The following is a 27,972-nucleotide window of genomic DNA, read 5'->3' as shown; positions in this document are numbered from 1 at the left end:
AGTACGAATTTCCCACATAAAAGCTGCTCCTGGCCCTGAGAAATACAGTATTTGTTTGCTACAAAAATGTGACTTCTGCTTGTTCTGCTTCTCCCTACTTTAACAATACCTATCTTAGCCCAAGAGGTGGCTTTTTGTACAGTGAAGAAAACACCATTAACGGTGAAAACAAAAAGGTGCTAAAATACTTTCTGTGCAGAAAAATTCCAGTGGTGAAACAGCAAAAAGGCATTTCTCATAGGAACAATTACTAACTAGATTCTGAGGAGTTATTAATCATTTCAGTTTAATGGTTTTTTTTGTACATGAGAGTATTTTGGAATACTGTTACTATTCCCCACAAATTGAATAATGTATTAGAATTCTGCAAGCTAGTTTCATAAAAACAGCCTCCTACCATAAATTAAATTTGTAAAAGAAAAGAAACATAATAGAAAGAAGTATTTACTTATTGAGGAACACCTGTTTTAGATAAATACATTTGAAAACACAGCAGGGTTTAATACTTCCCTAAAAAGTTTAGCTGTTTTAGATTTCTTTTTCTGTTTGCAAATCTGCTGCTTTTCTTACTCTCTAGGAAGGCGAACTGCTTATGAAAGGCTGTGGCAACGCGGTTGAAGCAAATGCTTCTGAAAGCTTCCAATAGCATTTTTTCAATTTACAAAATGTGAAAACATCTTTCAATTAGTAAAAAAAATAGTCTAATATACAAACATTTTTTAAAAAATTCATTTGTGAAGGAATGTAGCATAATTACCCAGAGTCATACCCATTCACTCCTCAGATACTGGTAACTATCTCCTCTTGACACAAACATCTCTATATTAACCCAGAGAAATGCATACATGGCCAGTTAGCCCAAGCAGAATAGTCATTCAGCTTTCCCCAAATTTAAACTATCATAAATTACCATTTGGACAGCATTAGAAAGAAATTGAAGCATACAAGGAATAAACTATAGTTTCTTTTTATATCAAAATGTACTCTTGAAAATGTGTTTGGCACAGTGCTAAATCATATAGTTAATACTAAATATTGCAGGATACAATAAAACCCTGGAGTTAACTTGTGTTTACACCCTTTAAGGGATAAAAATAAAAAGATACCAATTATTCAGAAGTCAGCCTATACAAACTGTATAAACAATATTTTATGTCTTGTTTTGAAAACCACTGATATAGTAAATTTTACATAAAAGACTGCAAAATAATATAAATGGATTTAAACAGATCTTTACAATAAGAAATTCAAATGGAAACAGACAAGTAACAAAGAGAAGTAAAAAAATTTATTGCAGTATTCGTTCCACCAGATTTGCTGGGGATCCCTTTTCTTGTATTATTTCAGGGTGACCTAATACATCAAAATCTACATTTACAAAAACTTCTCCTGCAGATAGGTCATAGATACTGCATGCTTTTTTTTTCTTTTTTTTTTCCTTTTTTTTTTTTTTTTTTTTTCTTCAACAGAATAAATTATATATCCAGGAGATTCTGCCATTTTACAGCCTGGAAAAACAATGCTTCCCTGGAAACTGGGCTAAGCTAAAGAAAGCCATCCGCTGCTAGGTTAAACTCCAAGAACACTTTATTAAGAACATTAACAGACTAATTTCCAACATTCACTTGTTTATTTTTTTTTAAACAGAAAGTTTTTTTTTTCAAGATATAAACAATTTTTTTGTTAAACTATAATACAGTGGGAGTAAAAATGAACTGAGAAGTTTCTGCTGCACAACAGCGAAGGAAGCTCCCACAAAAATGTTTACCAAACATTTCCTTCTTTTTTCCCGCGTCCCAGGTTCCATTCTTACTCTTCATTTAACTGATTTTTTTTTTTTTTTTGCCAGAAAGTTGATATTTCAAGTTTTTCTGTTATTTCAATTCCTGTAAATTTGGCTGCATGTACAAATTCATTAGCTGGAAGTTCCATCCTTGGCGGCATACAGCGATCGTAAAGTCTGCACAACTTTATTAGTCAGCTTATTAGCACTCGTTAGAGCAATTTTTTTGTAAATAATGTCTGACTCTTTAATAGTGTCTACCCAAGGCACCAGTTTGCGGCCATCACGGCGCTTAGCCTCAGTCCAGGAGCCACTGTAGGAGCCTGCCATCCACTGAACACTGAAGCCATTGCTGGTTTTCTGTACTACTCTTGCAATTTGTGGTCGGTCTTTGTACTTTGGACAGCAAATAGCGATGACATCCATGACATCAACACTTTCATTCATCTGTGCTGCCAACTCCGTAGAGTCTGAATTTCGTTTTGACCTTCTCAATGACTAAAACATTGGGGGGAAAAAAGACCAAGTGTTACACAAAAGAACTTTAGTGAAATTATTGCTTTTATTGCTTTTAATCCCTTGACGCCGGGAGTTGGGATTTCCCGGCACACATTCCATTGCCGGCAATGAGACGCACCGCGACCGCCAGCGCCAAGGGGTTAACATATCCTTGTAAAACCACATACTCTTAATTTGTACCCGTGTCTTTATCTCTTATTGATATATAAAATTATATATACACATGAATCATAAAGCTACATAAAAACTTGGCAACAATAAAAAGGATAACACACAGTACATTCCAAAAGAAAATTAATAACTTTTTATACGGGATAAATCTCATTTTCTAGTTTGTTTTTTTTTTTATTGTCTTTTCTGTTAAACTTTCTACAAAAGTTGTATAAACGGTTAAGTAGAGAATCTCTATCTACAAAATGCTTTCTTTCATGTGGATTACATTACTTGGTGTACATTTAATATAATAGACTGACATTTATAAGCACATAAAAATCATTTTACGTAATACGCTGCGAAATACGTTGACTCCTCCTCCGCCTCACCCCTGAAGTGCCTCCTCCTCTATCCTCCCCATCACTTTCATCGTCCTCTGTCTCAGCTGCATTGTTTTTAGGGCTGCCTCCTCCAAGCAGCGAGGTAATTGCTTTGTTCCGAGCATTTGTGCTAGCTGACACCTCTCCATCTTCTTCCTCTTCATCAGGATCCAAATGTTCCATAAGGAGCTTGAACTATTAAAAAAACAGATTAGCCCACATTGTAACTTTAAAAATAGACATTTATATCACACTACATTAAATAAAAACAAATGGCAAGGTAAAGAAACAGGGTAAAACACACAGCAGACAACTTAAAACTTGAACAGCTTATGTTTTGTTCTACAAACTTTTTACTTTCCTCTCTCTTTTTAGTACCTATGTAAAAGCTTCCTTCCTGTGTTTCCAAAATTGCAAGTTTTCTCTTATCGATATTTAAGGGGAACGGGGGCAGGGGGGGAAGCAAATACTCTAGATCTAGTCTCTGTTCCTATGATGGAAACAGTCAGGGATAAAATGAACAAGTTATATCGGAGATGGAAACCAGAAATGAGAAAATACTCCATAAAGATGAATATCCTTTAGTTGAAACTAATTTTCATTGTGTTTAAACTTACTAGAAGTCTTTGAAAGATAGTCCTGCTAAATATCCTCAGAGGAAGTGTTGAGTTATCAGTACATCGCGTAAGATTACCAGGAACTTAACATTTGAAACATTCATCCAATACATCAGCATCTACTTTCAAGTTTATACTGTGTTACCTAGTTTGAAAGGATCTCAGGTTTTCTGCAAAGCAACTTTACTTACATCTAAGTACTGTTTTACTATACTCCTCTTCACTTCTTCAGTAATCTTGGAATTAGCCATATCACTCCGCAGAAAATCCAGAGTTTGTTTTGGATGGAAATGCACTCCTGTCTTCCTGTTTATCGCTTTATCATAAACTTTTGCAGATTCAGATGGAGAGTATTTCTGAATTTTACTGTTTAAAGAAAACAAAAGGGAAGAGCCTTTAAGCAAAGTCCAAAGTAATTTCAAGGAAAAGCTTTTAAAATCTTCAATATAAGTAGTTATATTTGAATCATGGCATATACAATAGACATCCTGGTAAAAAATGAAATCATTGCTTTTTCTAAGCCGAAGTTTCATGACATTCAACTTAGCACATTTATGTTTCTTCTCTCACACAAATCTACTGCTTAAACAATTAGTTACAATTGACTTTTAAAAAAAGCTTCCAAACTTAATTCTTACAAAGAACTCACTAGATAACAAGATGGCCTATTATCTAAATATCCTTACCTATCAGAGAATCCACAGAGGTTCTTTAAATGCTGTTTCAGCATCAAAAGTAATAATATGCCTTGGGAGACATTTGCAAATTCAATTAAAGGAGCTGAATTTTCTGGTAAACATTTCATCACAGCATTTATATCATTTTCTTCATCGGAATCTGAATCGGAGTCTACTCGTTTCCGTAACCTCCGAGGTTTAGAAGCTTCCTGCTCACTTTCGCTCTCACTACCACTGTTACTGTCACTCTCAGTCTCCTCATCTGACGAAGGTTTTCTCTCCTTTTTTTTGTCTTTCACCATAGACTGCAAGACAGAGAAGTTAACACACGTTCCAAAATTAGAGTAAGTAGCATCATGTACGTTTCTGAAAAATCTTGCCAAAATCATTACTGGTTTAAATTAGCAAGAATTCCCTGAACAATGTCATTAATTTATAGCTCGATATTCAAAATTAGAATTATTTACGGCAAAAAGACACTGAAAAATTGATCCAAAGTCCACATTTTTTGCAAGGTAGGTACAGAAGGAACTGAAGCAACAAGTACTCCACTGGTATGTTATTCTTAAAAGACTGCTCAAGTTCATTAGCAGTGACAGTAAATGCAGTAGAAGGTCAAATACAATAAATCAGGAATAAAATGCCATTTTTCTTTCACCTGGGTATCATTTCTGTGTGTCATGTAGATTTTCATACGTACTTTGGCACAGACTAGCCTGAGCTGGTTTTAATCCTTGTGTCTAAAAATTCTATGACTCTAATCACACTGCTGACCAGAGAACCCTCAAGTGATCATACACAGTACTAATAACAACCAGTTCTACTACTTGTACAACTACAGAATTTCACATGTGCATTACTTCTGCAAATAGTATGATTTTTCATAACACAGAACTTAAGATGTCCTAAGCAGGATCTCATCCTTTCTGCACTGGGTGCTACACGCTGGCCCCTAATCTGAACAATGTACTGTTTCTTTCTAGCAGATTAAAAATCAACTTTGGTAGGGTGAGAATTCAAAGCAGTGTACTTTCCAGGCATCAACTCTGACTTGTACTTACTAGTCAGATTGGACATTCTAGAAATGGGTTTGGTTCCTGACAGTTTGCACCTTCTACTGTTAAAGTTGCCCAGGAAATGAAGATACTGAAGTATTTAAGAAGCAGAGGCCTTTTTCTTATAGAGTTGTGTGCTGCCGTAACAACAGATACTATACCACGATTCAGGTTCTTATAAGCTACCTTAAGAAAAGACATATTGTGCACTCTTTTCTTGCAGTAAGCAATGTATTTAAAGTCTCTCAGGTGACATACATGCAACTGCCATCAGCTACTTGACAACAAAATAAACACCCAACTGGATTTTATTATTAAAATTATACAACCAACCACAATAAACTAGTGTTTCATGATGATTCTGGGTTCATGTGCTTCCAGATGCATGCAATTAATTGTTATTCAGCCATATCAGGGAATGATATAGATTTGATATTAAGATCTCAGAATTAATAATTCTTTTTTAGTAATGCAAGCAGCAATGTAAGGGAAGTTTTTAACTAATGTCTACCAGACGCAGGCCAGAACAGAAAGGGTTGCTTGTTTTTAATGACTGGTTACAAAGTGATGCTACTGGTCCATATCATAATAACGGTACTGTATTCAATGAAAAATCAACCGAATTATAGAGAAGCTTATGTTGCCACCATAATAAATATACTAAAATATAAATGCACATACCTCTTTAAATGACTGTAGCAGGTTGCTACCAGAAACTGATAGTGTAATGTCTATATGATGCATTATAAACAGTGGCTCTTCCTGCGTTTGATAAGGAAAACAGGCTAGATTGTCTGCTATGTACAAGAGCATATTCACCTCTGTTTTCTGGAAGTTTAAAAAAAAAAAAAAGTCCACATAAATACACATACAAATATCCTACATTTATACACTTATCCTGTGTTCTTAACAGTCTAGAGCAAAAACATGATCACAAATATTACTCTACATACCCCCCCAAACCCACTCTAGGCAACATGTACATACGCAAAATCTAGGGGTATAGAAAGGTACAGAATGATGCAAAAGTAACAAATGTATTCTATTACATAGGTAACATTATAGAGGTAAATACCTTATATTACAAAGCAAAACAAAGTACATTAGGGAAATAAAGTTATCAATAATTATATGTCATAAAAATACATTCAAGGAAGGAGACTTTAAGCTTGTAATGCTGTATTTTAATTTCTTTTTAAGTGAAGGAAATGTGATGCTTACTGCAGTATCATCAAAAAGGTTGAGTAAAGAAATTAGAAACGCTCGTCTGTGTTGACGGTTCCCTCGGATCATGGAGTATAGGTGTGAACACAATGCACTGGATGACTCATCGTGTCTAAAACCTCTTACAGGATCTTTTGGGCAGGTATTAATTGCCTGTTGTACCTGGTAAGACATCTTCATACCAGCCACTGCTTTCATCTGAAATGGAAATGTATTTATTTTTATTTAAATCATTGCTTTCAAAGCAGTAAAACTTATTCCTATTAAGCGGATGCTCATCTGAAGTTTAACTTTAAAATGCGCACTGAGGTGATACTACTTTTTGAGTTGGCAAGTGGATTAAAACAGAATTTGTGGCAGAGATTAGAATGTCTTGTGAACTGCTTTCACTGTAAATTCTGTTAGAAACATAGAGCTAATCTGTTTATCCACTACAGCCAGGTATTCCAATTTAAACAATTTTCAAGAATACTCAAATGTTTTCACACATGAATAGAATATTTTACCAAATGTCTATGCTTGATGTCACTTGTGGTGAAACCAACAACTGAGTCCACATTAGTACAATAGGACTAACAAGCAAAAAATGAGGGTTTTTTTGCATATATCCTGTAATTCCCAGCTGATTTTACTTACTTCAAGGCTCCTGCTCTAGTTTCAGAACAAACCGAATCTCTAGTTAGGCTGCATATCCAATTGTCCTCATACTACCTCTGCTGCTGTTCAGCAAAGTTGTCTCTTCATCTACACATTGTCCTAACCCCCAGCTGCCTACACAGCAAATTTCATCTGCTAGCCTTTACCTACTGGATTAGGTATCTATTTGGATGCCATCAACAGTGCAATCCTGCAACTGCACTGGAATACAAGCAGCTAGGAGAAGTCCCACAATGTAGTACACACACTGAACCTAGACTGGGGGCCTTCTGAAGTAAGGAGAGGGTGCTGCAGCTCAATTTCAGATCTTAAGCAGAATTGTTGGCACTATGCCACAACTCCACAAGTCCTCAGATTCTCCTTTCAGCAAGATACCTCCGATCTGAACAGCTTCCTATGCTCCTTCTGCTTAGATTGTAATTTATAAAGCCTTGATGCCTTCATGTTCTAATACATATACACTAAGGACTTCTACTTTTACAAGGTGTTCTCTTTGCTAGTCCACTGATACAGGAAAATCATTGCTAAACATTATGAAACAGCTGTCCTTACTTCTTACCAAATAAATGCTCTTAAGTACTATTCAGTGAGGAAGATATTACTGTGAATTATAAATTAAAGGAAATTTTGGACTGGAAGAGACACTTCACATTATTATATCCTTTCTATTTCTAAGAACAGAAATCTCCAAACAGGTGAAACAGTCAAGATCATCTTTACAACTGCTTAAAGGTATTGTTTATTTGTTGCTTTATATTCTTTTTCTGCAGCTGAGGCATATTCAGGTGTTGAACCCCTGGAGAACATAACGGTATTTTGTAAAATGTTAAATTAGAATTACTTACGTGAATGAACCCAGCATATTTTTTGTCTATTTCCACCAACTGCTGGTCAGCTTTATTTCGCATAGAAGGCTCTGGATCTGTGCCCATAGCAATTAAGTACGGCACACACTTGAAAAACAAATGAAATGATTATTCAAAGTCATTGTGCCTCCTCTTTCTCAGTCTTTGTTCTTCTACTACACTATTGTTCTTGTTATATTCTGACTACTGCAGAAACTAGAATAGGAAGCTCTACACAACTTACTATCTGACTACTTTTTGCAAGAAAATAGTACAAAATACATGAGACACCAGCATTATAAAAGATAGAAATTGTGTGAAGTTCCAGGTAGTACTTCCCTTTCTCTCAAACTCTGAAGTCAATTTACATTACAAAAAATGCCATTAAAAAAACCCCAAACCACCACCACTTATGACTGAATGTGGAAAATGGCTGCAGTATAAAAAAAAAAAAATAAAAAAACCATTATTTAAGCAAAGAATAATGGAGATGATAAATAAAGTTCTGACATGGACTGTGGAATTCCATACTGTTTGGAAGACATGGGGATTGAGGTGGAGGCAAGCCGGCACATTTTCCAGGAAAAAGAATCAGATGAAGAAAACAAATTGGCATACACCTGAAATTTGTAACAGAAATATGCTCCAGGGTACATTTGTACGTGCTCTTTAGGCACTGGCTGGGCTTTTACATCCAAAAATAGGAAATACAGCATTTGGAATCTCACTGACGAAACAACATAAAATGATTTCAAAATATGCTTTCTGTAAAGGCCCCTTGCTACAATAAGAAATTACTGTAACATAGCTGAAGAGAAAAACCGGAAATTTATGTAGCAAGTGTGAAAACATCTGAAAGCCTGAATAACAAAAACTCCCATCATAAAAGCCTACCATACCTGAACAGGATGGATGAGACCCTGGTTTAACGTCAGTGCAATGACATTTAGAGCAAAGTGGCGTACACTGGACTGGGTATGAAAGAAAGCCTCAAGGACCTGTTTGAGATATAGCTGCATGATGGAACTACTCATCCCTGAGGAAATATCACCCATTTCTTTCAGGTCTTCCTGTTTTGCTACTTTTTTCCCTGTAAAAAGGACAAAAGCAATAGCACACTCACCACAGTATAATCATTTACTTTGCCACTACTTGATGCATGCTGAGCTTTAAGTTTTACAATACATACACATTTCAGCTGTCTTAAAAAGGGTTTATGTTCTCGTGCAACATAGAATAGTCTGATGGTAAATATACATCAAAAAACTAGAGACGTGACTAATTAAAGTCTTGTTCCTTAATAAAGGTTTTTAATTTTAAAAATTTCTTATGTTGTATTTATTATTTTCTATCTGCAAATTAACCTTAGAAGAGATTTTGATAAAAAGTATTACTACCAGCATTACAGAAATTATACATTCTGGATTGCTTCTAGGATTTATACATCTTGAAAGTAAATAATATACCTATTATGTGTTTATACATAATATACCTGTGCACATAATCAATTTTTGAAAGTTATTGTAAAGATACTTTGGGTACAATATTACTGATTTGATAACAACCTTAAGTGACTCAGTTCACGTATAGAATAATTGTACGCAAGAAAGTTAGGCTTTGCATTCCTCATTAGCACAGAAGAACTCTAAACACTTACAGTCTCTGTCTGCCTGCTGCATACGTGTATCCTCCTCTTGCAAGTAGGTCTGGAGGTTTTTTAACACCTGGATTTTTAAGTTTACTGAACAGTTCTTATCTGAAAGAATGCTGTTGTACAGAGTCTTCACTTCCTGTTCGAACATTAAACTTGGGTGTTGTATAAAAGCAAACCCTAAGGGTAGAAAAAAGAGAAAATATTCCACATTACTATCATCTAGAAATTTTATTTCTGCTTTTTAAGTCTTTCTTCAAAACAGAGGTATGAAATTTATCTCCTCCCAACAATATAGCTTCTTCTAGTCCAAACAGTACTGCTTTTCTATATGGACACCACTCATAGCTTATAGGGAGTTCTGTTAGCCATGGCAGTTGTATTCGCGATGGCTCTGTTTGATGGATAAGGATGGGCTGTTGACCCAGAGCAGCTGCACTAAGAAGAGTTATACAGGTCTGGAAGCATGTCCAGTGTAGCGGCCTGCATCTGAATGACTAGGAGCTCTCACAAGAATAAGGGATGAACATAACTAAAAATTACCCATTGTTTTTCTAATACATTTGGAGAAAAACATGCTGAAACTGTGAAGAGTTACTCATACGGAGGCAGAGCAAATGGGGAAAAATAGATAAATATCCCAAGTATTTAAAAATAAAATCTTAAAAGAAAAAAAAAACAGTGACCACAGCAAAATTTATACCTCTTGCTGTCATTATTCGTATACCTATGAAGGTATATCTGAAGCATTCCCAAGACTACATCTATTGGAAGATACACACTACACTACTGTTTTTAGCTGCAGCCTTACCCTTGTCAAGAAACTGGTTCTTCTTAGTCTATATTTCATAAAAACTTTTCTAAATTACTGACAGTATATACCATTTTAGATCACATATTTAGATTTAGAAGTGCTGCTGACAAACTCTTACAGAGTGTCGCAAAAAACTAGTAATGGGAACATAACATCCCAATTTAAATTACATTTAACTACTTGATTTTTTTTTTAAGACTATTCAAGAATACTAGACATTAAACTTATTTTTTATGACCACAGAAAACTAAGATTCTGAATGAACACACAGAAAACATATGAACATAAAAGAAGAATGGGGTGGGGGGGATGAAAGCAAATAAAATTATGCAAAAGCAATGTATAAAAATAGCTCTAACAAAGTGAAGACTGAGTCAAGTTTTTAAAACTGGCTCCATACACACACAAAAGAGTGTAGGTAAAGGCTAAGTCCAGGGCAACACCTCAGTGTGTTTAAGGTCCCATTTCAGTCTCAAAACAAGAAGCAGAGAGAAGCAAGTGAGGTGGAGGGCAAAGAGGAGGAAAAGAAAAAAGAATTATTATGGTCTTTGGAGTATGTCGTGTAATTGTGCACTCTATACAGGTGTATATTGGTATTTATAACTTGACCACCTCTGAGCAAGTCCAACCCATTTCTTAAGGTTAATCTGAAAAATGAAAAACACATGCACATATGTGTAACAACCTGTAACATTTCTTTTTCTTCATTCACTTAAAGGAATCTAAAACACCCGTATCGTCAGGGAAATTCTTATTTTTCCATCCCCTGTAAGCAGGGAAGAAATCTTACTTGGCATAAGAATTTGTCATAGGAGATGAAAAAAGGCATCTGCTGTGTTCTTTTAAGGAGTGACTTCACATCTCGGGCTGCCCTCACACCACTTCTCTTTAAACCTTTGTTTTCACGCCGCTGAAAGTCTTAAGAGTAAGCACTAAACTTGGCTGAGTTAGACACTATCTGTTAGATACAGGTTTAGCTAAATTTACTAACAAAATTTTGCATCCTTAACCTGCCTTGCAAGTACACATCTGGAAGAGAAGCATAACCATAATCATTAAGCTTACAGTTAAGCAACAGCAGTGACACACCCCAAAGCAAAGGCTAAAGCCATTGAGCGTCCCTACTGAAATTACACACTAATAATTGCCGACAGGAAAATACACACTCTTCACATGATGCCTTCACTGTGTATAAATGTTGAATTAGCTTGCTAGTCCTTTTCACCTTATTGCTGCACACAAACATTGAATGGCTTTGACAACTTTGCTCAATTATCAGCCTGTAAGGTAGAACTTTGCACTGTCTACCACACCTCCATACATCCAACAGCTACCCTCCAAAATGGAACAAGTGCTTAGATGAGATCAATACATCACTGCCAACAGCTGTCTGAGGTTTAATTAAAGAAAGAGCGATATGCTTACAGGCAGAGGAAAAAAAAAATCTGAAGAATGCCTACTGACAGCCACCCTCATTTTCTCCCCTTGCCCCAAACTGATCACAGGTAAGTCTATAATTTAGAAACATTTTTGGTGAATGCAACATTCTCCACATCCATGAGCAAAGCAATTTTGTCTGTGGTTAGGAAGACAGCCCCTATCCCACATGCATTATTCTGTAGAGGATAATTAAATTGGACTGGACTACAGTTAAGTGTTATGCACCTTGATGTAATGCCCAGAAAAACTCCAACTAGTCCAGAAAACTGTAGCATTGCTCCTGCAACAGAGGCAACTCTAAAGCCATTAATCCCACTCAGCTGTCTTGAAATGGTTTTGCACAGAATATGAAATCAAGATTCAGTCCTGGTCCTTATCCTTGGAGCCCTCCCTAGCCTGAATTTAAGCAGGATATCTAAAAAGCCACCTAAACAGTAAAATAAAGAGGCAAATTCTTGTCCACAGTTAAACTATACAATGCAAGCTCACATGCCTGGGAAACAACTTTCTTTAGACTAAGCCATAAAAATGAAGAGAACTTTTCCAGAAACCAAGGCCTATCTGCCCAAAGAAGATTCTCTCACATGTACAGTTTTTGTCCTTAAGCAGACGATGAACATGATAAAAACCACTCATTGGCAGTTCACGTACTACTGCAAGTCACTGAAATACCATACTAATGCCTCCAGATAAAGGATCTATTTAAAACTGAAATACAGCTAAAATCCTGAAACAAACTGTAATATCTAGACTATGACATCATCTCAATGCCTCATAAAATCTCACAGAGCACCCCCCAGTTGGTATAAACTGCCAGAGTTCCCTTGACTGCTCCAGAATATCGGCTCCTACACTCAAAAAGTTCAAAGTTTTTCCAGTATGTTTTCTAGTTGTTTTTTAACCATATCTTGTGGACTGAAAAACAAGATTTGGAGTTACAACATACTTGCATGTGGAGAAAAAAAAAAACCATCTCCATTACTTTGGAAATCTGCTGCACTTTAAGACTTCATCACACATGTCACTCACTGTCAAAAGTATCCACTCTGCTGCAGAAGTATGCAACTAGCAACCCTTTGACAACTTTTCTATAGCCAATTCTCAAATAAAACACACAGTAAATTTTTATTTTAAACAAACTCCCTTGCCACTACACAAATACATGAATTCCTACTGATATGCATGGATTTTTACATAGAATAATAAAAACTATTAATATTTCTTACCAAGGCCAATAATGGCTTTTGTCTGTACTTCTTCATCTGAATGCTTTGTAAAATACATCAGCAGTTCAAGTACTTTATCCTTAATGTTAACCTGAGCAAATTAAAACAAAAATAATAGCTATTTGAAGATGAAACAGATGTTTTTAATCTCTTACAAAAAGCATAAACATCAAAAAGAAAAGGAGAAACACAGTCTTACTACTTGGCCTTTGGAAAACCTCATTTTAAAACCCAAAAAGCTCTATTGTATGCATTATGAAAAAATACATAGCTTTGAGGGACTAGGAATAATGGGCTTTCAAATTAAAGTGGAGCATACAATATGTCTAAGACATTCAGAGTAAATACAAGTTGTTTTACCTTACTGTTGCCCTTAAAATCTTCCTGATCAAAATCAAAATGCCGACACAATGCTCCAACAGTGAAAAGTGATCTAAGGAGTGCTGGTTTATTGGCAGTAAGTATTGTACTGTTAGGGTCTTCTTGGTGTTGACTTTTTAATTTCGAAAGTGCACCTACAGTAAGATAAAAGTTTTGATCACAGTGTTTAGTCGTGGTGTATCCCTAAGATGGGACTTGTAGCCAAAACTGAGAAGTAACAATTACATGTTGTGATTTTACTCACCATAGTATCTATTAAAACAGGCCCACACAAATTTATAGTTCTGGGTGACCTTGTTCACAACAGCCCCAAGACAGCTCACACAATGCTGAACAACCTAGGAGCAAGAAAGAACAAATTAATGATATATTTAGAAGTTAAAATTGAAATTTTTGTGACGTTACATAGGAAAAAGCCACGCTGAACTAAAACTAACGATCTAACGGATGTAATGTCCATCTCATAGACTGCTTTGAAAACCTGCTCAAACTCACTAAAATACAGCAACACTACATACAAACTCTCGTAAACCAAGTACACTGATTTTTTTATGGCTCAGAAGTTATCTTATTAATGAAGACAGACTTTCTTTAAATCAAAACCATGTATTTCACAATGTGAAATGGTATCAACAGAATAGTAGCAATTAAAAGCTTACCGTCATGCCATACTTGATGATGAGTTTCATGAGGTCTTCCTCAATAGTGGCAAGAAAGGTCTCACTGGGGTGCTCCATTAGTGGCACTACAAGCTCTAAGATTTTTGCAACATTGCAGATCACCATGAAATCGTTCTGGGTCTGAAACAACAGTATTTACAGCGTTTACCATTTCTGGCCATGCTACCTATAAGCTAAGTATTATTAATATGCACTGATAGTCAAAAATCCCAACTCATGTTAGATATTTGGTAAAGATCTAAAAGAACATTTATATAGTTTACATCTGCTATTAAATTACATATTATTATAAAAGCTAGTTCTGTTTTCTACAGAACTTCTGGAAAAAAGGATCTGTATGAGCAGAACTTCACCTCTCATCAAGGCTGTGACAGACCTGAAAACTTTTGGTCCTGATAATTTTTTGGATTTCTACAATAAATCTGGGAACTATTCCTGACACATGCACACTAGAGAACACACAACATATGGAAACAGGTGTCAGCAACAAAATGAAGTTGTGCTATGACTCAATGTGCCTTAAATAAAATAGGTAATAATGTGCACAAATGTAGAAATTACAATTAGATTTATTACTCATTTGCATTATCATGACTGTATATATTGTAAGTGAGGAATCTATGGAAAACATTTATCTATTCAAGATACATCCTGCAAGAAATTGACTTTTTTGACAAATCAAGCTCGCTCATCAGGATAGTATAATTCCCAAATGGTGCTATCAAGCTATTTAATATATTCAAGCTGACAGTGGTATTTCTACAATTCATCTCAACCTGTGTAAGTACAAAACGAATGTAACCCACTAAATGGGTTGCAGCAAGTAAATAATCAGATGACCCTTTCCTATGCTGTTTGATCAGAAGCAGCTCTGAAAGTCTGTTGTAAATGTGCCTAGAGAATGCTCCAGGGCTGAACCTGGAAAATGCTAAGCTGTATGTACAATCTAAGCTGATAGCAATTACTCTCAAGCCTGCCCTGGGCAGCTGACCTAATGTAATGGATTGCTGCCACCCACCCACACTCCTTCAGCCATGGCTGCATAATCCTGCCCTGCTCCTGCCACCTCAGGTGCTCACTGAGCCAACTGTACTAATCAAAATGCAGAAAGTGCCACAATGTTTCAGAGGAGGGGGGCCATTTTACCGAATTTGGGTGGGGTGGGGTGGTCAGCATTATAGCTCCCTACCATTTTTGTGAGCTCAGCTGACTTCCAGGGGAATACAAAACTACTAGAGCTAGGGAAGGGAGAGGTTAAGTATGGAAGGGCATGGAGCAGGGTATTTTCCTTCCAATGTATTTGCTGTATGTTAGATCACTCTATCTTACGGAACCATGCCTTTAGTCTTCAGATTCGTATGTTAAATATTAACTACTTTTAAGACTGTGAGTATAAAACAAAACAATTTTAAGTAATTATTCCACAACGGGTGAAAAACTGGGTCTTAGTCTTCAAGGGAAATAGGCAGCGCAGGTTTCATTTTCATTTGGCTGTAAAATGTGGAGGTACAGGGCAAAAGGCAGCATCTTAGAAGCTACAGAGATCATCAAAAGGACCTAGTATCTTCAGAAACTATGATGCCCATGAAATAAACCCACAATTTTAATTTTTCTTTTCCTACCTTCAATTTTATTAAGTATACAAGACAGCCATTCATTTCCATGCTTAATTATCTGGGGAAAAAAAAGACTGATTTTCTCTACTTACACTACATTTAGTGGTCAGGTACGGCTGCATGGTCATGGCATGTTTGACCATTAGCTGGGGCCTGATTTTACTGAATAAGAACAAAGTGGTTATGCAAGCAACCAAGCGACCAGAATTCACACCTTTGTTGTCAGCATCTGCAAAAGATTAGATAAAACAAAAAGGATATTAAATCCAAGTAACATCTGAGCAATGAAAAACATATGGCTTAAACATTATTTGAGTATTTCTTTCATTATGGGAACGTCGTCAAGAGTATGCAGGGATGTGGTGAGGAAGGCTAAGGTCCACTTGGAATGAAATTGGGCAAGGGATGTCAAGGACACCAAGGGCTTCTTCAAGTACATCAGTAGCAAAAGGAAGACTAGGGAAAATGTGGGCCCACTGTGAATGAGGTGGGTGCCCTGGTGACAGAGGATACAGAAAAGGTGGAATTACTGAGTGCCTTCTTTGCTTCAGTCTTTACTACTAAGGCCAGCCCTCAGGAATCGCAGACCCCGGGGGTAGGAGAGAGAGTCCGGAGAAAGGAAGACTTTGCCGTGGTCAAGGAGGATCAGGTTAGAGATCATTTAGGCAAACTGGACACTCAAAAATCCACAGGCCTTGATGGGATGCACCCACAAGTGCTGAGGGAGCTGGCAGATGTTACTGCTAAGCCACTCTCCATCATCTTTGAAAGGTCATGGAGAACAGGAGAGGTGCCTGAGGACTGGAAGAAAGCCAATGCCTCTCCAATCTTCGAAAAGGGCAAGAAGGAGGACCCAGGAAACTACAGGCCAGTCAGCCTCACCCCCATCCCTGGAAAGGTGATAGAACTGCTCATTCTGGGTGTCATCTCTAAGAATGTGGAGGAAAAGAAGGTTATTGGGGTAGTCAACATGGATTCACCAAGGGGAAACCATGCTTGACTGATCTGATAGCCTTCTGTGATGGCATGACCGGCTGGGTAGGTGAGGGGAGAGCAGTGGATGTTGTCCACCTTGACTTCAGCAAGGCTTTTGACACTGTCTCCCATAACATCCTCATAGGTAAGCTGAGGAAGCATGGGTTAGATGAGTGGACAGTGAGGTGGATTGAGAACTGGATGAATGGCAGAGCTCAGAGGGTTGTGATCAGCAGCGCAGAGTCTGGTTGGAGGCCTGTAACTAGCAGTGTTCCCCAGGGGTCAACACTGGGTCCGGTCTTGTGCAACTTATTAATCAATGACCTGGATGAAGGGACAGCGTGTACCGTCAGCAAGTTTGCTGATGATACAAAACTGGGAGGAGCGGCTCATGCACCAGAAGGCTGTGCTGCCATTCAGCGAGACCTGGGCAGGCTGGAGAGCTGGGCACAGAGGAACCTGATGAAGTTCAACAGAGGCAAGCGTAGGGTCCTGCACCTAGGGAGTGTTCCTCCTATGCAGCAGTACAGGTTAGGGGCTGACCTGCTGGAAAGCAGCTCTGCGGAGAAGGACCTGGGAGTGCTGCTGGACAAGAAGTTAGCCATGAGCCACAACGTGCCCTTGCGGCCCAGAGGCCAGCGGTACCCGGGGGTGCATTAGGAAGAGTGTGGCCGGCAGGTGGAGGGAGGTTATCCTGCCCCTCTGCTCTGCCCTGGTGAGGCCACATCTGGAGCGCTGTGTCCAGTTCTGGGCTCCCCAGTTCAAGACAGACAAGGAACTACTGGAGAGAGTCCAGCGGCGCGCTACAAAGACGATTAGGGGACTGGAGCATCTCTCGTATGAGGAAGGGCTGAGAGTGCTGAGTCTCTTTAGCCTGGAGAAGAGGAGACTGAGAGGGGATCTTATCAACGCTTACAAACATCTTAAAGGCAGGTGTCAGGAGGATGGGGCCAGACTCTTTTCAGTGGTGCCCAGCGATGGAGTAAGGGGCAATGGGCACAAACTGAAACACAGGAAGTTCCATCGGAGTATGAGGGAAAACTTCTTTACTTTGAGGGTGACAGAGCACTGGAACAGGCTGCCCAGAGGTGTTGTAGAGTCTCCTTTTCTGGAGATATTCAAAACCTGCCTGGATGTGATGCTGTGCAAGCTGCTGTAGGTGAACCTGCTTCTGCAGGAGGGTTGGACTAGATGATCTTCAGAGGTCCCTTCCAACCCCAACCATTCTGTGATTCTGTGATTACACCTCTTTCAAGATATTCTTATTAGATTAGAGATGAGAACATGCATTAACATTTGTTTGTGATCACAAAATATGTGAAAAAAGAAGCAAAAGATACTTCAAAGACATCACTAGTTTTTAAACTACTTGCTGTACACAGAACACTGGCCCAGCTAATGATTCCTATTACAACTGCAGAACACACTAATGTGAATAAACTTGCCACGTTTGTTTTTGTTTTGATTGTAGTGATCTAGAAGTTTCAATAAGTTATTTTAAAAGTAGTTCTGTTATTGTGGTTAGCTAGTGAAAATTACGGAAGGTTTATTATTATACAGTGCTCACAAGTTCATAAGGAACTTAAAAGCAATAATTTCATTACCATCAGTTTTGTAACAGGAATTCTGTAACAATAGCTTTTCACGATAGTAATTTGAACAACCACTGTTACAGTATCATATAAAATTCAAAGAAGTTTAGCTACCAGGTTGTAAATAATATTACCTGATAAAGATTCCTCATATTTAAGAATGTGCTCAACCAAATTGTCAACAAGTTGAGTACAGGCTTTCTTCACAGGTTTGTATGAGGCATCCTCTTCTGACTTCAACAGCTGTAGCAGATGAAACAGAAAATGGTGTAGTATTAAGGGTGCATTCATTTAGATTGGATATTTACTGATTTTATAATAATTACTACAGATACACAAGGATTTTACACTACAAAAGTATTTATTTAACTTCTCCATGAAAGTTAAATGGTGAAGAAAAAATTAAGGGCAGTAAAAAATCAAACCAAAATGCAAGAGAAGTAAAGAAAAATTAACTGCTATAAAAAAACAGAAAAGTTTTACTGATTTTTTTTCTGTTGGGATGAAAGCTAACTTTGTGCTTAATGAAATAATGCAGGAAACAGTAATATAGTCATACTTGCCAGCAGAAACTAATAGGAGTTAGAAGGCTTTTAAAATGCTTGGGAAAAAAAGAGCAACTTCCAAAGGAATGTTGTTTTTGACACTACACAAAAATATCAAACGAAGATAAAACATAGTTTTATTAACATTTTAATCAGTTAGCCTTCTTCCATATGTCTTCAGGTACTGAAATTGTGTCCATGAAGATCCTTTAATACCTAAGAAGGATTGACACCATACTATAGCCTTTTCTTCAGTGCAGGCATTAAGAGGCTTTTGTTTACTTGGCTACCTATTTTCATGGCACTCCATACTACAGTAAAATCAAAAGGGTTTTTTGCTTGAAAATTAACCAGTGCATACAAGATGCAGAGAATGATAGCACAGGTTAAGAGATATAAACAAAGCAAGCTCAATTCTTAGAAAAATTAGAGTAAAATATGATGTAGAAGTAACCTGAAGATTCACTGCTTCTATAAACAGCGTAATAAATATATTGGACATGAAAATACACTTATCTATCATTTAAAAAAAAAAATCCAATTACATTAGATATCTGATTTCAGAATTAAGTATCTTAGCTGTGGGCTTCATGTTATGTCACTCATTATTGAAGAGACTATGAAATTAAAAACAAACAAACAAAACCCCTCCCAAAACTAAGTGTTTTTAAAACAGATCATATAGAAAGACAGAAACTAATGTCAGAGACAAAGCAAATTGCACCAATGAAAATTAAAAAAAAGTCAGATGTTTAAAGGGCATGAATTGAATGTGTCTACTGTAAAGGATTGCTCTTGTAGTCCCCCTTCTGTGTGTTTTAGTACCAAAGGAAGGGGTAAAATTCTAACAATGATTGTACCATATATTTAAAATTCATTACTTACATTTTGAAGAAGCTGTTCAAACCAATCATACCCTGTATCTCTACAAGCTGCAACCTAGAAGTATTTTTGAGAATAAGCTGGTTAATAACAAAGGCATCTGAGGAAAAATTACTTGAACACAGATGTCACCTAAAGACCAGTAAACATGCATAGACATATTTCCATATGCATTCAGTATGACAGTTTTATATCTTTTGAGATTAGAAACTATCTTCTGCATTTGAAAAGTAGTTCTCACCATTTAACTGACTCCAGAATTTGTATTCCATACAACACAAAGCCTACACATTTTACTGGAGATTGCTGGTTCTAACATAAACCAAATTTTGGTTTTGTAGAACATTGTACATAGGTTGAAGCACAGATACAAGCCTGACATTAAAAATGAACATTTGTGTATATATATATGCATATACATATTTTTACGTAAACAACCCAAGCCTTCACTGGTATCATATGTCAGGAATAGTTCACAGGTGCTCCAAAATAGAACTGGCAGGAGAACTGAGAGTTAAGGTGAAGTCAAACTGACTGACTTCTCAGGCTGGAAAAATGCCCACTGGACTACCGTTTTGTAAAATATTGAAAAGCAGGATGGACTTTAAACCCATAATTGTAAGTAATGAAGTAAGTACTTTTATTTGATATTTACATCTTGGTATAACTGATACTAAAACACCTCTTCAGCACAGTGGTTTTACACAACACATTTTCACCACAAATTAAAGCATTTTATTTGAAACGGATTTTGTTATTTTGGAAACATGCTATTTAATTTGCTGGTCCTAAAAAGTAGATACAATTATGCAGATACGAGTTTACCCCGAGTGAGAACATGACCCTGTATTTGTTAAAAGGGCTTATTAAACTTCCAAACTAAATGTTATCAATTGTTTGAGGAAAATTTTCTTTTAAGAGACAACTTCCTAGTTAGGCTTAACTATATGCTGCTACTAGCAATTCCTGGAAAATGTTAAATGTAATGAAAATTTGTTGTGTTTTAACTGAACAAATATTTTATACAACCTGAATATAAAGTTGTCCCAGTTATCACTGCCAGCACATTAGTGAGCATTTAAAGTTTCCTACAGCCTGTTCTATCAGATGAGTAATTTTGTCATATATTCAATACCAGGAGATATAAAAAGAAAACCACCTGACAATTAAATTACTGTATTCTAAAAAACTACAGACAACATTTAAAAGATACTAAAAACATAATCAAATTTTGCACACGACTTAACTCAAATTTGTTTAACATACCACATCAGTGATGTTTAGTATTTTCCTTGTCATTGCTTCTTTGTCATGGTGTGGAGTTGGAGTAAACCAGAGCTTCTGGAATGTCTCATTTACTAATTTCTGAAGGAAAAAAGAATATTAGCAGAAATAAACAAACTTATCTTGGCACGCAGATATTATTTCTAATACATCCATACAATAGATTTGTTGATGATGTGTGACATTTCATAAAGAATTATTCAACCTAAGTGAGACTGTTGTAGAAATGTTATCTGAGACAGACCCAGATCTACTATTACAGAAGTTACACTAACCTCTAAGCAAGCTTCAGCGAAACGATAACTGGGAACTGATGCTACAGAAAATGGAGTTACCACCTCCCTGCATTAATTTGCATTCCTCAGGAAAACACAGTACCGTGAGAAGCTGACAACTTTATTGACAACTATAAGACAAAATTATGATTTCTACAGCAGAACTAGCAGCAATGGTAGGTTACTTTGGAGTTTTCAAAACAGTTGTGACACAGTGGGAAGAGAGAGAGGCCAAGTCTCTCTACCCAAACACAGGAAGTACTTTCCCTTCCAATGTTTTTGGAAAAACATGGAATAGAAAGAAAGTGAATAAAATTATTCCCAAATTACTTATAAGGCATATGGTTCTAAGAAGCTCTGCTCATTCATGGAAACATAAAAAATACATTGAAGCTAATGCTGCATTTTTTTTTATGTTGTTAGAAAGGCAAGGGGAAGGAGGAGAGAGAGCAAGGTCATCCTCCTTTCCCAGCAGCACCTTGGATACAGCTGTTCATATACTTCTTGATTAACAGTCTTCTCACAAAGCCACCTGGCATTAATGTATCTCAAGTGGTAAAAAATATATGCTGCAGCTTTAAAGTTGCAGCTTTCAAATCCTACTGAAAGTGTGATACGAAATTATTACAGGTATGTTCTTAATTACCCAACAACTTAAAAATTGTTTTGCCAAATCAAACAAAACCATCACTGCCAGGTTTATGATTTAACACATAATCTTATTTTTGTGCCCTTCTATATACATTGCACAAAGAGTAGAGTATGATCACATAAGTAACATTTTAGGGGGAATTACTGATTCAGTGAACATTCAGAATTAATGCAAAATTAACACAGATGAATACTTTATGATTTTTATATGCAGGACTTAGAAATCTGGCATATATTAATGTTAAGTACTTTTAGAGTTTATTTTGTTTGCAGAAAGAAGCTTCATATGCCAATTTTACTTATTAGAAAAGAGAAGTAACAGAGAAAACACTTGCAAGAAAAAAAATTCTAGAAAATAACTTTTTAAATCTTTTGATCGTCAGCAAGAACTTCAAGAAAACAGAAGATAGAAGAGAAAGAAAAACAAGTTAGAGGGCATTTTAGAAAGCCAAGATATTTGCTCTCAAAAATTAAAAGTGAATAAAAGTCATAAATATTATAAAGAAGCAACGCAATACTACTTTTTTTCTTTTGGACAAAATATAGAAACACTAAAATAATGATAATCAAAATCCTGAATGATATGTTTCATTCTACCTTAATGCCTTCTTCGTCATTGACTCGCCGAATCATTTTCACACACATTTCTGTAATTTTGGGAAATGTTGGTTGTTCAATGCAGATATCCCTAAGTATCTTTATGACTCTTTTTCTGACACTGATACCAGTATCCTGTGAAGAGAAAAGCATTATACTCTTGAAAACAAATCAGAAATATGAATTAATTTATGTATTAGATGAATTAATATTTGAAGATCACCCAATCTGACTTGCAAAATTTATTTAGAGAAGACAGCTAAAATATTCTAAAGTGCATTTATACAGAAGGTCAGCGTAACTTGTACCACTTTATTTGCAATAATTCTAAAGGTTCTGAGTCTCCAGAATGCTGAAATGCTTCCTCCACTTATACGCTCCCATCTAAGAGCTCATAATGTTGCAAATGTGTAATTCCACTTCTTAATTCAAGAGCTTACAAGCTAGATGTGATGATGCTTTAGCTACTTTGTTGGAACACACAATTTCTTTGTAGATCTGGACTGTAATACTTCAAGCCTTTGGATAAAGCTTATGGATAAGATACATGCAGCTATCTTCTCCATTTTCCTAGGCTTTTTCTAAGGAGATGGATGAGAAGCTTCACTTCGTATTACCTTACTCAAAACCTGTTGAATCTGAATGTTAGGATGACCTGCTCTATGCATGCTCATATGCACATGAAGCTACTTATCTCCAAAACCCTTCACAAACATGTTTTATCATGTAACTATAGCAAATGAGTATTATTTGACTAAAAACCTGACACAGACACGAAGAGCTAGTGTTATCTTACAGTTAAAATTAACATTGTATTTTATCTAAATGCCTAGACAAAAGACACTTTTTGTACAAAAACTCTAATAAGAAGCCTTTTGAAGCACTAAAAATAGCATAGAAAAGCAGTAGTAGAAAAGTAGTTTTATCTTTTTTTTCTTTTGGATTTCGAATGACATCTTTAGATTACTGTGTTGTAGATCTTTCTTCCTCGCCCACGCTGCTGAACTGCCCTCAATGACCCATATCTCAGACTTCAGAGATGTGGTAAAATTCCTCTCTCCACCTAATTCATGCCTTAATAATGGAATAAAATGGAATATAATCCTGATTCTGATGAGGTACAACTTGCTATATACGTTTACCTTTTTCATGTAACAAAGCCTCACTGGAAACAAGTGATGCATTTTACAAGGCTGGTCTTAAAAACATGATGCTCCCCATTAAAACAATAAGATATAATTTACTCTTGGGATCATCGTTCCATATTATTAAACATATAAACTCAGTTAAAAACAAATTTTCCAGTGCCACTTATTTTATCAGAAATATCACAAGTCACCATACCAGTATTCTTTCAATCAGCATGTCGTAATACTGCTCAGCAAGCTGAGGACGACAGAGCACAAATCGGCCAAGCAGCTCCACAGCTGCTTCTCGTACACTAGTGGAGTTATCCATTAGCCGTCCATGAACACCTCGTTGCATATCCAGCTAAGAAGAACAAATGAAATACAGATTCAAAATAAGAAATTAAGATTTATTTTAAGCATGACATAAGAATGTATGTGCATGATAGATATTTCCTTTTTTTACCCTGGCTAGAATACTGGGATCTACAGCAACAACCTCAGACAAACACTTCATGGCTTTTGTTCGAACAGCAATTGCATTTTCACCAAGTACACGCAGAATCTAATAAGAGAACAAAAACAGAGATTCAATTGTTTTGGGAAGGTAGCAAACAACGTTTAACAGGCAAAAATGCAGCAGAGTAACATGCAAACAATTTAACTAAAATAAGAATATCTGTCTACTAAAAATTGAATCTATCTTCTCGGACAGTAAAAAGGTGCATGCAAGTGATGTTCCATGCCACTGATAACTGAGCATAGTTATTTACTAGGATTTGCTACATCTAAGACTGGTCCAAACAGGATTTACACAGAGCCCATACGTTCACTTTAGGTCCCTTCATTTCAAACTGTACTTCTGTCATTCAGTTGTGGCTTTCACCATGGTTCTTTTAACAGGAGAGTTGGATTTGGGCACTATAATTTTAAGAATGGCTCTGTATACAGATCAATTTAAGTAATATATACCCTAATTTATAACCTGATCTAGTACTGGAGTTCAAACATGTCACCATGCTAAACATGTTAGTACTCTTCTCCCAGAAAAAGCAAAGAAGTTACACTGGTCATACAACAGCTTCCGAAGTGACAGTAACATGCACTGCAAGCAACTGACCAGGCTGGCTTGTATTTTCAAATCAAATTAAGCTCCATTTCATGAGTTAATATTACCGGATGAGCATGTATCTTACAGAAACAGTGAAAATGATTTCAACATTTTGTAATTATCCTCTTACTGTGTACATCTAATTATAATGATTTTGCCTGACACACAGATGGACAAATAAAATAGTGAATGTACAATATGACATATGAAATGTAAGCAAGAAAAAGAAACATAGTGACTTATGTCATCAATACAGAATATGAAAGCACATGGTGTTATCATGGCCCGTTAAATATACCTGTGCTCAACAATGAACAGATATGGCACACTACCACAAAACTGTTTGGAATCAGAAACCAACTGTGTTTCACTGTACAAAGACTTCCGGTACAGTTTACCTGTGTCAAATAAATATCGAAGCTCTGGGCAAACGGCCTCATAGAGGCCAAGTAGCGAACAATCAAACATGCGTCTTCATAGTCCACAGTATCAGAATTCATCCTGCAACAAATTCCATGTGTTAATTACGACACATTTATCAAAAATGATTTAAAATATCAAATGCATGGCTCATAAAGAAATAAGTGGTATTGAAACATACTTTAATGTACTGAACTGAGATGGAGCAGTTTTAATGATGCTACGAAGGAACTTTTTGCGACTTTCTGCTCTATGCATGATTTGTCCTGTGGTCTCAACATCTTTTGCATGATGAGTTCCTTCAGATGAATCCTCATCCTTCTGAGATTTAATTGCTTTCTCTGTCTCCATAGTTGTATCACGGAACCACTGAGCTACATAAAACTTCCGAGAAAACTGGAGAAATACAGCAGGATGCACAGAAAACAAAAACAACAGATACAGAAAAAGAAAATTAACAGATTTATAACGAGATTAAATGAATTTAATGCATCAACAGTATTTTGGAAAACACAATCAACAGTATATGTTAAGGTGACAATTTAATTGAAGCACTAAATGCATAACTGAAAATCATTTTATTCAGTACACATTACTGAAATTATTTTTGACACTCGACACCAGAAAGCTGAAATTTACCACTAATGATGCATCAGTTTCCGTGTTCTCATCCAGATAATCTAGCAAAGCCTTTTGCAGCTGCTGAATTTCATCTTCTCCTCCTGAAACCTGTCAGAAGTAGAAATACAGTTATAAAACAGAATACTGCACAGTGGTCATTATCACATGAAAATCTGCATGTCCACATATAAAATACAATGAAGTCGGTTGTTTTGATAATTGCAGAGCATAAACAATTTTTAATTTTTTTTAACTTATCCCTTTGTAAAAACATCTGGTGTAACTATTTTCAGGGACAAAGCACCCATACAGAATGTGTGCTCAATCTAGGAAAGAATTTACAGAGGTTGCTCCCAAACACCTCTGAGCTCTAGCACTGAAGAATCATGCTCTCTGAGATTCAACTAAGTTTCTAACTCTCAAAAAGCTTGACAACAAACACACATTTTACACAAAATATCACCTACTGCATAAAGCCTATCTACCGAATAGGGTAATATCAATTTTCCTCTGAAGCACTTAAGATGCACAAAAAGCATTACATATGAAATATTATTCTGAAAACTAGTGCTGGAGACTAGGTATCACATGTGTAATGTCGAAACTGTATGAATGTTAAAAACAGAATGTATTTTTTCCAAGAGGCTACTTAATAGGAAATATTTATATTTCCTATACACATATAAGGCACATGGAGGAGAGGGAGGTGATTTGAAACAGCCAGCATGGCTTCATCAAGGGGAAGTCCTGCCTGACCAACCTAGTGGCCTTCTATGATGGAGTGACTGCATTAGCAGACAAAGGAAGAGCTATGGATGTCATCTATCTGGACTGCTGTAAGGCCTTTGACACAGTCCCCTGCATCATCCTCTCTCAGTTGGAGAGAGATGGATTTGATAGCTGGACTGTTTGGTGGATGAGGAACTGGTTGGATGGTCGCATCTAGAGGGGAGTGGTCAACGGCTCAATGTCCGCATGGAGACCGGTGACAAGTGGTGTCCCTCAGGGGTCTATACTGGGACCAGTGCTGTTTAGTATCTTCATCGATGACATAGAGAGTGGGATCGAGTGCACCCGCAGCAAGTTTGCAGATGACACCAAGCAAGCTGAGTGGTGCAGTTGACATGCCAGAAGGACGAGATGTCACCCAAAGAGACCTGGACAACCTGGAGAGGTGGGCCCATGGGAACCTCATGAGTTTCAACAAGGCCAAGTGCAAGGTCCTGCACCTGGGATGGGGCAACCGTCATTATCAATACAGCCTGGGGATGAAGGGATTGAGAAAAGCCCTGCAGAGAAGGACTTGGGGGTACTGCGGGATGCAAAACTGGACATGAGCCAACAATGTGCGCTTGCAGCCCAGAAAGCCAACTGTATCCTGGCCTGCGTCAAAAGAAGCATGGCCAGCAGATTGAGGGAGGTGATTCTGCCCCTCTACTCTGAACTAGTAAGACCCCACCTGGAGTACTGCATCCAGCACTGGAGCCCTCAGCACAGCTGAGTGGGTCCAGGGGAGGGCCACAAAAATGATCCAAGGGCTGGAACATCTCTCCTATGAGGAAAGGCTGAGAGAGTTGAGGTTGTTCAGCCTGCAGAAGGCTCTAGGTAGATCTTATTGTGGCCTTTCAATATTTAACGGGGGCTTAAAAGAAAGATGGGGACAGACTTTTTAGTAGGGCCCGCTGGCGATAGGACAGGGGGTAATGGTTTTAAACTAGAAGAGGGTAGGTTCAGACTAGATACAAGGAAGACATTTTTTTATGCTGAGGGTGGTGAAACACTGGACCAGGTTGCCCAGAGAGGTGGTAGATGCCCCAGCCCTGGAAACCTTCAAGATCAGGTTGGACGGGGCTCTGAGGAACCTGATCTAGTTGAAGATGTCCCTGCTCTCTGCAGGGGGAGTTGGACTAGACCACCTTTAAAGGTCCCTTCCAACCCATACCATTCTATGATTCTATGTATATCCTGATCTCTGAAACAGTTCTAGCCTATGTAAATCGAACAACGATCTTGTATATGACCATGACACAATGCACATCTCCCTAGATACAGGTTATAGAGAATAAGTCAGTATCAATAAACTTGTGCATGAGTCAGAAACTAATTTTCTCAACATCTATAAGACAGCATAAAACCAAACGCATAAACCACCCATTTTTCCTCAGTATTATACT

At 37.0% G+C, this 27,972-nt stretch overlaps 1 protein-coding gene across 7 annotated transcripts in view; it reads right to left on the bottom strand.

The window, feature by feature from the left end:
- Positions 1-1,469: 1,469 nt before the first annotated feature.
- NIPBL (NIPBL cohesin loading factor) overlaps positions 1,470-27,972 on the bottom strand; it is a 161,611-nt gene continuing 135,108 nt past the window's right edge. For 6 of the 7 annotated variants that reach the window (XM_075727004.1, XM_075727005.1, XM_075727006.1 and 3 more), the window contains 23 exons: positions 25,817-25,906; positions 25,359-25,573; positions 25,156-25,258; positions 24,113-24,211; positions 23,864-24,010; positions 22,520-22,654; positions 20,979-21,077; positions 19,716-19,769; positions 18,420-18,528; positions 15,811-15,947; positions 14,082-14,222; positions 13,667-13,760; positions 13,402-13,556; positions 13,042-13,132; positions 9,568-9,741; positions 8,810-9,000; positions 7,911-8,018; positions 6,406-6,606; positions 5,866-6,012; positions 4,139-4,434; positions 3,644-3,818; positions 2,845-3,030; positions 1,470-2,281 (listed from right to left, as the gene is read on the bottom strand). In XM_075727004.1, the coding sequence (XP_075583119.1) occupies positions 1,916-2,281; positions 2,845-3,030; positions 3,644-3,818; positions 4,139-4,434; positions 5,866-6,012; positions 6,406-6,606; positions 7,911-8,018; positions 8,810-9,000; positions 9,568-9,741; positions 13,042-13,132; positions 13,402-13,556; positions 13,667-13,760; positions 14,082-14,222; positions 15,811-15,947; positions 18,420-18,528; positions 19,716-19,769; positions 20,979-21,077; positions 22,520-22,654; positions 23,864-24,010; positions 24,113-24,211; positions 25,156-25,258; positions 25,359-25,573; positions 25,817-25,906 (3,513 nt within the window). In that variant the 3' untranslated portion in view covers positions 1,470-1,915. Of the gene's footprint in view, positions 2,282-2,803; positions 3,031-3,643; positions 3,819-4,138; positions 4,435-5,865; positions 6,013-6,405; positions 6,607-7,910; positions 8,019-8,809; positions 9,001-9,567; positions 9,742-13,041; positions 13,133-13,401; positions 13,557-13,666; positions 13,761-14,081; positions 14,223-15,810; positions 15,948-18,419; positions 18,529-19,715; positions 19,770-20,978; positions 21,078-22,519; positions 22,655-23,863; positions 24,011-24,112; positions 24,212-25,155; positions 25,259-25,358; positions 25,574-25,816; positions 25,907-27,972 lie in introns of all 7 variants that reach the window. The other variant, XM_075727007.1, reaches the window with a different exon arrangement.

This window comes from Pelecanus crispus, chromosome Z, assembly GCF_030463565.1.
Source record: "Pelecanus crispus isolate bPelCri1 chromosome Z, bPelCri1.pri, whole genome shotgun sequence".
NCBI lineage: Eukaryota > Metazoa > Chordata > Aves > Pelecaniformes > Pelecanidae > Pelecanus > Pelecanus crispus.
Note: the sequence above shows the minus strand (reverse complement) of the source record. Positions and strands in the feature narration are given on the sequence as shown.